This window comes from Haemaphysalis longicornis, unplaced genomic scaffold (genome assembly GCF_048455015.1).
Source record: "Haemaphysalis longicornis isolate Haplotype H1 unplaced genomic scaffold, Haemaphysalis longicornis Haplotype H1 scaffold_1, whole genome shotgun sequence".
Classification (NCBI taxonomy): Eukaryota; Metazoa; Arthropoda; class Arachnida; order Ixodida; family Ixodidae; genus Haemaphysalis; species Haemaphysalis longicornis.
In genome coordinates this window covers 284,839,431-284,852,328 of record NW_027526203.1, presented here as the reverse complement: position 1 = coordinate 284,852,328, position 12,898 = coordinate 284,839,431, and the positions used below count along the sequence as shown (strand labels likewise).

General features: G+C 44.4%; 1 protein-coding gene across 3 annotated transcripts in view; it reads left to right on the top strand.

Moving 5' to 3' along the window:
* The window catches only part of LOC144147020 (uncharacterized), an 85,864-nt gene extending 74,430 nt beyond the window's left edge, over positions 1-11,434 (top strand). For all 3 annotated transcript variants that reach the window (XM_077679056.1, XM_077679040.1, XM_077679048.1), the window contains 2 exons: positions 4,332-4,431; positions 6,199-11,434. In XM_077679056.1, the coding sequence (XP_077535182.1) occupies positions 4,332-4,431; positions 6,199-7,490 (1,392 nt within the window). In that variant the 3' untranslated portion in view covers positions 7,491-11,434. The remainder of the gene's footprint in view (positions 1-4,331; positions 4,432-6,198) is intronic.
* The last annotated feature ends 1,464 nt before the right edge of the window (positions 11,435-12,898 follow it).

The following is a 12,898-nucleotide window of genomic DNA, read 5'->3' as shown; positions in this document are numbered from 1 at the left end:
GCATGTCTTAATCCCTTCTGTCGATTTTGGTGGTTTACTTTTAAACTTGGTTTTCACCAGAGATCGTACCAGCGAAGTGTGTAATGCATCTCGTAGTGGAACACAAGCAAAGCAAATAATGAATAGGCCATTTTCAGGACAACTGTACTGAAAAAAGTGGGAGAAGGGAGTGCACGAAACGCGGAGGTCATTATGGAGAGTCGTGCGGGTGTTAGCAAGAAGGGGCAAGCAAAACTGCCCGAGAAGTTTAACGGGGGATGCGGCAATCAAATCGCAAAAATGACCGAAAGATTTTTTTGTCACTATTTGGGATTGCGCATTTTATATTCTACACTGTTACAAATTTGCTCCGCTAAAAACCATTCCGAAGGGCTATCGAGAAATGATTGTCAGCTGAGGGGACAAAATATCTGCACAAGATAACGAGGGCGGAGGACTCCAATGTTCAGCTTGCCCTATCCCTTAAGAGCACCACTGAACATTGCCATCTTGGTATCCTTAACGGTCAAGCTGTTGTGTTCTGTTGTCTGGCCGCCTCTGTTAAAGTCGTTCGCTCACATAACCACGAAAAAGAAATACGAAGAAATGAAACCCTCGAATAGATTCTGAAGCGCAATTTGCTCTCCAGCCGGTACCTGCGAAAATAATTAAATGTCATTATAGCAGCTAAATGTCACGTCCGTCAGTGGCTGTTGTGTAGATCATATGCCTAGTGCGTTTTGCTGCGCTTTTTTGTGGTTTAGCTGCAGGGGTCGTCAGAGTTCCTGTTTAAAAAGGTCATGAAGACAAAATACAAGTTTGGTTTATCAAAGGGATTGCTTTGCCTCCGATAAAAATGATACCAATTTATCGCAAATTGTAGTCTGGAGTCTCTAGGCCATGTTTCAATCACTCTCGCCGCGTTTACACAAATTTAGTCCGTATAAAAATGAATTCGAAAGTGCAGTCCTCCTCTCTGCATCCTCCATGCCGATTTGCATTTGGTATGATGTCAAAACAAGATGGCTTGGCTTGACTGCGCTAGTGTACGGCTCGCTGACCCTCCGACCGAATCTGTCGGCCCAGCGTTTAGTCGGCCGGCGGGTCGTCGCAACTCGTTCACTCAGTTGAAACTAAGCCACGACACATTTGTGCCTGGAAGAGTGTGCCTTTAGTTTGTTAGTTTGTTGTCTGTGTCAAGCTCCAAGACCAAGTAGCTCTACACAAGCGCACATGTAACGCTTTGCTAACTGGTGCGCTAGTAGAAAAATCTAAGGCGAATTGAAGGTGGGAGTAGAGTCAGCGAAGGTAATATAGGTACTAAGGAATTAAAATCAACTGAAACTCTTATTTGCAACGTAAAACCAAGGTGCGTGGAGCCCCTGTTGCTCTGGGTGAACAAGCACGGTGGTCAGTAGCACGACCACACATCTACGAATGCTTTTCAGCCTAAGGAATGCAGTCGCTAGAGACGAGATACAGTAATCCCTCGTTAACTCTAAATCCTATAATCCGCAGAAAATTTTGAGATAAGCGGAGTTTTGAGTTAAAGGTGGGCAAATGATGGCGCATATGGGAGGCACAGCTTAAAAAAGGTTTGACTTTTAACTGATATTTCGAGATATCTGGGTTTGACTTAACGAGGGATTACTGTATTTGTTAAAATTTGGGGGACACTTACTGCATGAGCGTTATTAAGGTTATTAAGTAGTAGTCATCTAAGCTGCTTGGAATGCTGAAACTAAATAAAAATGTAAACTGGCTATACATTATATACTTCATATTTCCACCCCTGGCAGTGCTGGCTTATGGCTGAGTGGTCTGGAGCACTAGTATATCATTTTGCAATGAGCTAGTTCAAATCCCCGATAGCACACTTCTTTTTTTTTTTAAGTTGATTCGTTTGTTCTTGGGCTATGTTTTCTATACTGGATTCCCCATTTTTGCTCTATAACGTTCATTACTCCACGAGCGAGTTCGCAGAACGCATGCAGACTGACAATGACGCGCTGGTGACTTCTCATTGGCGTGGTGTTGCCATAAGTACAGACTGCTTGTGGGCACAGTCCTGAATCAGCCGACCCGTGGCCTGGTGTGAATATGCCTCTTACAATACAGGCACAAGCCAGTCAAGCTCCAAAAGTGGGGGAAAGCACATCGCATTTGAGCGTCTCCGGTGACGCGGAGGACTTTCATTCACTGCGTACGCTTTGGCTAGTGATTGTTGCGATTCCATGCCGTGCTTGTAGGCTTATCTGATGCATTTTACAGCCGACAATATGGCAGAAGCGCGGTATGCCAATTACTGAGATATTGAAAATGCCCAGCCAATGATAACGTCGGATGCTAAGCATGTTTCACAGAACCGAAACCAGAACTGGTTTGAATTTTAATCTTGGACATCGTCCAATCACGTAGCACCTCGTATGGACGTCGCTGCTTTAGTTGGTGCGGCTGCCGCAAACTGCACATGGTAGCTTATCTTTTTTCAAGCTTTGTAAAATAGATACCGCTTTATCGACCGGATAAGCGATGAAAAATGTGCTTATTTGAGCCAGTCTACACAGTGCAAGCAAAAACAGGAGCCTGACAAATTCACTTCAGTGTCCCTTTAAGACCTTCCATGCATGCTGATGGTATTTATGTTCCTGTAAAGATAGCTGATTGGATAAAGTTATACTAGTTATGCCGAGTACAGTGTTAAAAATAAATGAGGTCATATTATTACTTATATTATTACTCTTAAAATGGCGATTTTAAAAAATCGATTTTTTGGGTCAAATTTCGGGAATCCAAGACCCGTGACCCGCGAAGACCCGTGCCACTGCCAAGAAACATGACTGGACGAGTCTAGTGGGGCCTTTAGTTCCATTTGATTGTATCACTTGAAAATTTACGTGTAGTTAGTTAACACGATAAGTGTTTTTAAAAAATTGTTGGCCCGTATTACATTACTGTGGCGCGATTTTTGAAAGTTTTTCCATGTTTCTTGCATTTTTCGGTTAATAAAACGTCTTCTGTGGCTGGAATGGATGGAGCTGAGCGAGTTGCGAAAGGCTAGTTTTTTGAAACTGAACACAGTTGTGTTTTGTCTTCATGGCCCTTTTAATTGCTTTATATGTTATAGTACTGAATGTTGATGTTATTGTGGCAAGAATGCTTGAAGTGATGTGTTAGATTATGTGAAGTTTTGTGGCTAAAAAGATCAAATTTCATTGAAAACAAGGTGCATGTGATTGCTCTGTAGTTCATACCCAAGCGGGAGGCATGTTGTGTGCATCTGTAATGGGGGCTCATGAAGTGAACTTGAGGCTCGTTACGATCTTATAAAATGCTTTGACAGTGGGCTTGCAATTTGGAATGAAACGATCGACATGTCAAAAGCTGCTTCACGCATTTCATCACCACTATGTGTTAAGGCATCGCCCAAAAATGGAACCGGTTTCAAATGAACACGAGTAGTAATAATTATTGCCCGTGGAGTGAAATATATAATGAACAATGTTACTCAAATTACAATCATGGTTAATGTGTTGCCTCGGTGGTTGAAATGGGAACAGTGGTCAGGAAGCGAAAGAGCCGTGCTTTGCACAGATTTTGCTGTGGTTCTACACTCAATCGTACAATGTTCTCTTGTATTATTAAAAAAAAAAAAAGCGCCGATAAACTGCTTTACAATTGTATGATTACAGCAATTTTTGATTCGAGATTTGTGAAGGAACTGTACAATTGGGAAGGAGCTTCGCCCGCTCCCCTCCAGTGCACCCAAAAGTAGGCCTACTGAGCCTACAGTGTGTGCCGTCCCCCATCTCCCCTCCCCACTTTGCTTGTGGTGTCCATGATACCATTCCAGCCCCTCCAAGTGGTCACTGTGGATCCATTACTGCTAGGGACGCCATATACTCTGTCCCCAATCTATTTGACTACAGCATTTCTTGCACCCTTGGCTAATTGTAATTGCGCTACATTGGTTCTATGCAGACATGTGGAGAACATAACACACCACTGTAAATCATAATCCCAAGTTTGTTTTTTTTTTCCCTTCCCAGGGCTTTATTAGTTGACTTTAGGATGCCCAACTTCGAGCCCCATGGCATCGATTGAATGTTGTGTACCCCGTTTACTCGTGCACTTATGCACGCTCAGGTTACCCTTTCTTGTCTGTTCCTGTGGTTTCATCGATGGCTTGGCAGCTGCATTTCATGGGAGCACAGTCTAGTGTCGCAATCATATCAAATGCAGTGTGCCGGTCCTTGATCGCTGCTAAGCGAATGAATACGGGTGCACCGGAAAAGCTGCTTTTTGAAAAAAATTTTATACATATTCATGAAGTCCTCTTTCATGTTCTAAAGGAGCCAGACCACTTGGTGTCCATGGGAAGGGGACCTACATTGCGGATGCACGAGACCTACAAGACATACTCACCCAGTAATACCTCAATGCGATATGAAGGTGAGCAAAGAGACTTTTGTTTTCTGGACTCCTTTGAAGGGCAGTGGAGAAAATCTGGCAACTACGAGTGACTGTTTGGTAGAAGCTGAGTTGCTTCTAAGTGCATTAGCAGCTCTTTTACGTGAAATGCTGGACCAAAACTGCGCAAACTTTTTTTTTTTTTTTTTTTTTTTTTTTTTTTTTTTTTTTTTATGGGCATACATGTGTGTATGAATATGTGCATGTTCATAGGAAGATCGGTCGATCGGCCTGGGAGCTTGTAGATGAAATGGCTCGTCTAGCCTTTGCCCGCACTCCATGCACGCTGATGGGCTCCACTTTTTGGCTTTTGACTTTGAAGAATGGTAGAAAAACTACAAGGACAGCTGCTCACATTGCATTACATGACAGCACAGCGCCTTAGCACCAGTAGGGCACAAACTGCGATGACAGCTGCTCACAGCGCATTACATGACAGCACAGCGCCTTAGCACCAGTAGAGCACATTCACGGCGTGATTTCAACTGGTACGAATTGGCTGTAGGTCTGGCTTGGCGAACAGGGCCGGGGCTTCGTGTAAAGACTGCCAGCTGCATTGTCCTCACCAGCAAACAATAGCGTCCATCTGCGAGGTTGTTTTTGTTGGCAAGTGGTGGTGTAGGCCCACGGCGCACGTTTTCGATGAAACTAAGCGCCATGAACATACAAAAAGCTACAGATTGCTGGCGTTAGGTTTATTTTGTCCTAAAATAAATGTTCAACCCCAGCCCCACTGAGTGGAAAATTCGTTGAAGCGAAAACAAGCCTGACAAATTGTTTGTTGTGGCGAGGACTTTGTTGCATTGACTTCTATGGCTAGCTGACAGAGAATTGGAAATATTTCTTAAGGAGAAATTTTGTTGAAGCAAATTTCGTTGTACGTGGGTTCAACTACTTCCTCGACAGTACCAGATTATTCAGACAGGACCGAGTATTCGGGAACTTTCAAATACGCATTTTTCGAATCGATTACACCTTGAATAAGAAAAATATTTTATTTGTATTTGAAATTTCGAATATTTGCACACCCTTAAAATTAACTCAACTTTTTCTTTGCCTAAAAGTTTCTGGTACAACATGTGCTATCAACCTCAAGTGAGAATATGAAAATATGCAGCTGAAGGCAAAAAACGTTGCCTACTGCTCTGTACTTCTTGAGTTTCCTTGCATGGGCTAAAGGCCAACGGCACTCAAATTTCACCTCAACCAAATTTATTTTTAATGCGTAGTAAGTGCCTCCAAATCAGCTGGGACACAAGTGGTAGCACCGTGAAACGCCTCGTTAATCAGTCAGAAGTGTATAAAAAAGCTCTGCCACAGACCACGCTGCACCTGCTGGCAGATTGCGCAAACAGCCATGACGCGCCTGTGACGTTCCAGTCGACAAGGGCATCTTCCTCTGGCCAGCCACGCCGCTGGAGAACTGGTCAAGCTCTGCTGCCTTGTGTGCGCGTAGAGCCTGCGCGCAGACTTTCTCCCAAGCTGGTGACCGTCCGTCCGCTCGCTGGACAGCTGCAACGTCACTGCAATGGCTGCGCTCTCCTCACTTTCGGTTTCGAAATCGCCGATTTTTGCTGGCCGCTTGCGACGTCCACACGCGTATTTCAGCTGTTGTATTTTTAAATGCGAAGCATCTTGCATGTTGCTTTCTTTTTAAGCAGTCTATACGGAAATAGGGTTTTCAAGAGGTCAAAATTTTGAGTGCAGTTGGCCTTTAAGTGAATGTGACAGTCAATGCTTTTTGTGCAGGGCTGTCTGGCTCATCTACTCTTCCGGCCAAGTCCAGCTTCCGTCGAGGATCTCAACCGCCACCGCCTCCCCCTGTGAGGCGGACTCCCTCAATTACGAGCAACCAGGGGTGCTCGCCTGGCTCTCCTGGCACCCAGTACACCCAAGAACCGCCTCCCTTGGACCAGGGGGCCCAGCCTGGCGGGGACGGCGACGACAGCTCTACTAGCCGGGCCAAATTGATACAAGCACTCAATGCCCGTTTTTCGAAACCAAGTCCGTTGGAACAAGCCGGGCTGCGATTTTCGCTTCCGTCAAGCCACACAGAGGACAACTACAGTCTTCCACTGCCAGACCCTCCCGATACGTTTCATGTGGATCCTGAAAGCGATTTCAAACCGTTTCCGGCTCCACCACCATTTCTCGAATCGGGGGAGAACGACATCTCATTCGACTCGAATAACGAGCAGACCTCTGTACTGCGTAAGCACACACCTCCTGAAAAGAAGCTTCTGCGAGCTCATACCATCGGGCACAGTGAACGCGACGCTCTCATTCAAAGTCTCAATTCTAAATTCTCCACCGTGGAAGTGACGCCCCCGAGTGAGACGAAGATGGCCGTCCGTAAGACTTCTCTTTGCGAGTCCACACCCGCAACCTGTGGTCGATCTCAGCGATTGTCTGCCGGTGCTGCAGTGAAGTGTGGAAAGACGCCCCCCGACATGGATTTCTTTCGGGTCAACCTAGAGCAGACGCTGCTCAAAAGAGAGCTGAAAAGAGACCCACGAAACAGTGTGGCCAGCACAGCCGGTGAGGCTGCAACAGAAAATCGTCGCAGCAGGTCGGTGGGGCCGGTGCCATCCGGTGAAAAGAAAAACAACTCGGCAGAGCGGCGGCAGCTCCTGAGCAGCCTCAATGCCCGCTTTGCTGAACAACGACGAGCGTCGCTGCAGCCCCCTACTCAGGGCCCCCTGGCAACGAAACAGGTGGCACCAATGACCACCTTCTCCACAACTCCAGTTCCGGCACAGTACGCCCACGTCACAGTTCAGGAACAGCAGGCGGCAGCCGGAGCAAATGCTTTGCTGCAGGCTGGAGCTGCAACGATACGCCGTGGCTCTCTGCAGCCAGACGTGGAGTTTGGATCGCGCACAAATGCCGGCCGTGCCGCGCGAGTGCACAGCTGGCTGGCAGGCCGGGGTTCGGTCGACCTGAGTGCCTGCCGAGAGTCGCTCATGGATCAGATTCGGCAGGGCACAGTGCTGAAGCGAGTTGCATCGCAGAGTGATCGCTCAACACCGCTCTTGCTGTGACGTTACCTCGTGGTTTTCATCTGGCACATCTGACACGCTGCGACCTTGCGGTGACGGCATCGCCAAGGATGGAAGTGAGGTGGAGCTCCCGGGTGCCTTCTGTGCGGCTCTCACTGTGGATTTTGTTCCCTTTTTTCCCCCACTTCTCTTTCCTCGTTGCTTTGTTGGCATCTCTGTGTGTGCTCCATCATAAGGCTGGTGGCGTCCGAGTGAAGTTTATTTATTTGCAAATGCAGAGGACTGTTTCTGTTTAGTTATTGGAACACCACATGTGCCACATAGCCTCGATGACTGGTTTTAAAAGCTACTTACTAAGCTGCTTTTAGAGCACATTCGTGTTCATCATTTTCTTCACATAGATCATTGTAAGCCTTCGTTTTATGTGTTTTGTGTTCTTTTTTCTCCCATGTTGCAAATCAATGCAACCCACATTTTCTGTTGGTAAGGACAGAGGCAAAGTTTATAGCACTAGGCTTGCCTTTGGGAAGCTTGGAAGTATACTCGCACCTGCCAGAAAGAATTGTTTAGCTCAGAGGGTAAAAAAAAAAATTTTTACCACAATTGTGCCAAACCGTATGTTTGAAGAGGGCTTTAGCCATTGCCATAATTCTTACATATCTGTTGGACAATTATTATTGGGGTCAAGGTTTCCATGTGGTCACTCCAATGTGTTCGGTCCACCTCTTTCTTTGGCATTTTTCTTGAGCTTGCCACTTGCTTAGCTTGTTCATTTCACTCTTGTGTTGATTGGCCTGCTCCTATAGCACTTATTCACTATATGGTGTGTTCCTATTGTTCAAAAAAGGCGTTAGACATTGAATTGGCATTTCATCCATTCTTTTCAGACAGGAAAGATGTATTTGCCAGTTTTAAAAGAAACAAAAGTCGCACCACAATCTCAAAAGACGAAATAAGCTCTAACCTTTAAAACAGTGTGGATGAAATATAGGGCACATCAATAGTGCCTGCTTGAAATAAATTTATCTGTGAAACTTATGTGCCTTTGTACGCTCTATAGCAGTCGATGAGAAAATTAAAAATGCTGGCACAAACAAATGTAAAGTGGTCTCACATTGACATTTGTTTGTTCAAGGCTTTTTTTTTTTTTTTTTTTTTGAGGTTTGTGATTGCTATGGTGTGTGCAAAGACGTGTCCATTTCCTAGTTGGCACTGCGCATGTTTCTTTTGTCAAGTTTGCTGGCCATTTTCCAGCTGTTCTAGCAGGGGCAGCTATGTCTCTACACATAACTGCACCAACATGCAATATTGATTTGTAGCACATATCAAAAAGCACTCGTTAAATATAGTGCACTTGAAGCTACCTGTACAAATCATCCATAGTTTCCTTCATGTGGTTTTTCAGGCTTTTGTTGTATCGTTGGCTGCACTAAAAACTGCAAGCTTTTTTTTTTTTATTCCATCAGTTATAAATGGGAAATAACTGAGTATTCGAATTCGAGATGACTTCTGTGCACCAGATAAGTGGTCAAGTCGTGTAGAGCTGTGCCAACAAAATAGCAAGCCTACCCTGTACAGGTACATTTAGACTATCTATACTATAGCCTGTCTAGTTGCTAGGTATTACTTGTTGGTCTAGTATTGGCTAGGTCAGAAAAATAATCTGTGATCTCTTCAGTACAGTATAAATGTTTATTGCGCTGCATTATTTGCTGTTTAAATTAGGAGAAAAATTTTCAGAGCTGTATCCTTAAATAAACGTGACATGTTTTTTGTCTGGTTTGCATTGGTTAGAAAATTTGCTAGCAGGACACAGTCTTGATTGGGTGAATATTGCTCGCTTCCAGGTCAGCAGTAGATTTTTAAACTAGTTGCCAACATTCTCTAGTCTTTTACCGGTTTTTAGAATCCAGGTGGAGTGCACACATATCGTACAGAAAAGTAGCCCATAGAAATTATGAGGGCTTTTGTTTTTGCACTGTGTTGCACAGTGCGACACTCAAACACTTGCATGTGCGAGATTTGAAAAATTACTTGGCACTGAATATTTTACTAGAAGTTCTGTGCCAAAAAGAAGCATTGACTCTGTATTTGCATAGTAGCATTATTACATTGGATTGAAATTTTAGATGTATTAGCAGGAGTCTGCTAGGAGAGGGTGGGTCCTAGAAGTTGAGCCAGATTTTGCCTCCAAAACTTCGTTGCACTGTGGTAATGAAGCTGAAGCCCCCTTCCTGCATACGTAGTGGCATGGACAGTTCGCAGGCACTGCCAGACATGTAGTTGAAGCAAACCGGTGGGTGCTGATTGTCTTTTACGCGTATTTAAAGAGCAACTGTTAGCGTCGCGTATTATTTAAACTGTAAGACAGAAGCGGAGTCATTTCAGTGTTAACTAACCAAAGAGACTTGCCCTGGATCTTGTATGCGTGGCAGTCACAGAAGCTGTCACGCACTTGAGGTAGATGCTGTGTATGCTTATGAGGGCAATGGATAAGAACTGAGGAGGGCCTCTTTATCATAACACTTGTGGCGGGACTAGGTGTTCATGCTTTTATTTTTTTTCACGAGTCTTTTTTTGGAAGTCTCACCAACACCCGTCGGTAGTGTCAAAAGTTCTTGCGTGTGATTGCCCGACTCTTCTTTTTTTTCTGTTGTACCTCTCATCCTTGCATTACACCGAAACAAATGTACAAAATGGGAAATGGTTGACGGAGATAGATTTAAGGTGAGAACTTTTGGTTTGAAAGTTATGTCGTAATATTAGTGTGCTGTTTGTCCTGTTTTAAATGTTTCAGTTCTTGGTAATTTGTCACGCTCAGTTTCTGGTCTTCTGTTAGTTCTATATATGCTTCTGCTGAAATCTATATAAAGCATTCTTTTTGGTTGCTCAGTGAGGCGACTGGGAGGATATTCACAAAGAGCTGTTCCTTAGTTGTTCGTTTGAAACGCTTATCAAAGAAGTATTGGAAGTAGGGGCTAGCAAAATGCATCCATGGCCTTCTGCCCAAGTCCATTTTTCTCGGTGGTAACTGAATCTTTCTTCATAAAGTAGTACCTTCCGAAGTGCATAGTGCTTTTTGTTGACTTTGGTTAGGTACAGTGCATCAGTAACTGTATATTCCTTGTCATTGACAAGGTCAATGTATCTGCTGGCAGCAAGATGTGACAGACTGTGGAAGAGAAAGTTTGACTTATTGGGGTCAACCGTTAGACTCATTTCATGTTGAGAGCAGTACATTGGGCTAACATTATTTTCTGTCTCACTTGCACTGTTATTTGGGGGTTACGCCATTCCTTTGCTCTTCAAATAAGTCATTTTTGCATTCACGAGGTTGATTCAGGGTGTCATGTAAGTTTGCAAAATTCATGTGGGTTGTTGTGGCTTTCCTTCTTGCTTTATTTTGTTCATTTCACTGAAGTTCATTGTAGTGTTTACATGCCATGGAAGTGACTGGCTTTCTTTGTTCTGTTTTAGCCAAATATTTTAGCCACGACTTGTAACTGTTGTTTGCATTTGACATGGGCTAGGTGTTATTAATATTCAGTGGTTGGCCTTGCTTCTTGAGCAGGAGCATCCACACTGATGCGTTGTGCCATTGGATTTTTATGTGTTTCGCTTACAAGATCGGATGTCTTTCCAGAACAGCTAGATTCATTATGGAATTTGTGTGTGTTTATTGTTTCTGGCCTAAACTCATGCTGGACTAAAGGTCAAATGTCTTCTGCGAAAAGCTAGTTTTGTGATGAAATTTATGTGCACAGTCGAACTCCCGAGTGTTTGTTTCTGGCATAACTGATGCTGGACTAAAGGTCAAATATCTTTTTCCACAAGAAGCTAGTGACATGATGAAATTTATGTGCACAGTCAAATTCCGGTGTTTATTGTTTCTGGCCTTCTGAAGCGTTGCTGACTAATACTGTCACTTGGCTGTTTCGTTATTATATGTGGAAATACAGCAGTAGTTGCACTCTCGTGCTCAAGTATTGTGGCCTGCGTTCTATTTTTTGCCTACATCAGCCATGGATACCACCCTACTGGTGAGTGGCCAGGCATTGCTTTGCGGGCATTGGACTTTAGAGACTAATGACCTTTGCTGCCACTTGGAATGAATGTCCAACCATGAAAAGAAATCCCTTCCAAGCCACCTGTCGCCCCCAGTGTCGCTCATGGCAATTGCCTGCCGTCGTGTGTGTCATGTGAAAACCACTGTCTGCGCTATCCCACCTAGCCTGCAACCCTGTGTACCTGTTTGAAACCCTGCCCTTTCCCACCGTGCTAAACAAAGGGCAGCAGAGAGCAACGAATATGCACCCAACTTTGTTAGTCTGCAAATCCAAGTGCTCTGAGGAAACGGTCGCGCTCTTTTTCTGTCCGGTTGCCGAACTGTGGCCGTCCAAGCTTGTGTGTTGTCTGCCAAGCACCAATCACATATCTTGAGTTCCATGTGCCATTTCTGGCTGGCTGCCATTATGACACTGCACTGCCTGGACATCTTAAGCTGTGCTTTGAGCATTGCCATCTTTTCGCTGTTCTATTACTGTGGTAGGCTGTCTTGCACTGAAAAGGGGGGGAAGGGGGGGGGGGGGGGGGGGGGGCTTTGTTATGGAGGGAAACTAGGTGTGCCCGGCTTAGGTCTTGAGAGGACACCTTTGAAGAGCCAGTTCAGCAGCATATTGATGACATACGCCCCACGTTTAGAATTCGTCATGTCAGCCCATAAGTGTTCCTGGTGTTGCAATTTTTAAGTTTCCCTGTCCAGTGACGGCTGCTTGCATAAGTGAACGTGCTTCCCCCAGTTTTTTTTACCGATTAGTGTGTACTGGCTGTCTCAAGCTGTTAGATTCCCAACTGATTTCTTCGTGGTTCAGGTGCAGGCTTATGCACTTTTGCAAAAGTTGACAACAAAGCTCACAACAGTGCTGATATTTCTAAATTCTGTTGTCACCCTTTTTCTCAAATCAAGCATTTTGTTTTAAGTTAATTGTTAGTTTACTAGGTTATCCACTTGCTTCTGGTGGTTGCCCTAGCATCTTCTAAACAAATTTTTAGTGGCTTATGCATGTCAGTTGGGTGATATGTGTTCAAGATATATTTTTTTTTCTCATAAAAGTGTTTCTGAGATAAGCATTTAGGAATTTGTAGTTGTATAATTGTTTAAAGTCCTATGTTATTTACAATTCCGCTTTTTAGTTTGCACAATACCTGTTAAAAGCAATTTATATTGATTCAGCGGTGGTAGGGTGCAAAGAAGAAAAGTTCTAATGCTTTGCAGTTAAAAGTGGAAGGCTCCTCAAAGCTTGTGCCTACTTTTCGTCGCCGTAACCGAAGTCATTACCTGTCAAAAGTAATCACAAGAAATTAGAGTAGCTTGCGTAGGCTAGCCTAGTACACTGGTACTTGCAGTTGTTGCGGGCATCAAAGGCTGCTGTTGCTGACGTTCCCTCCGA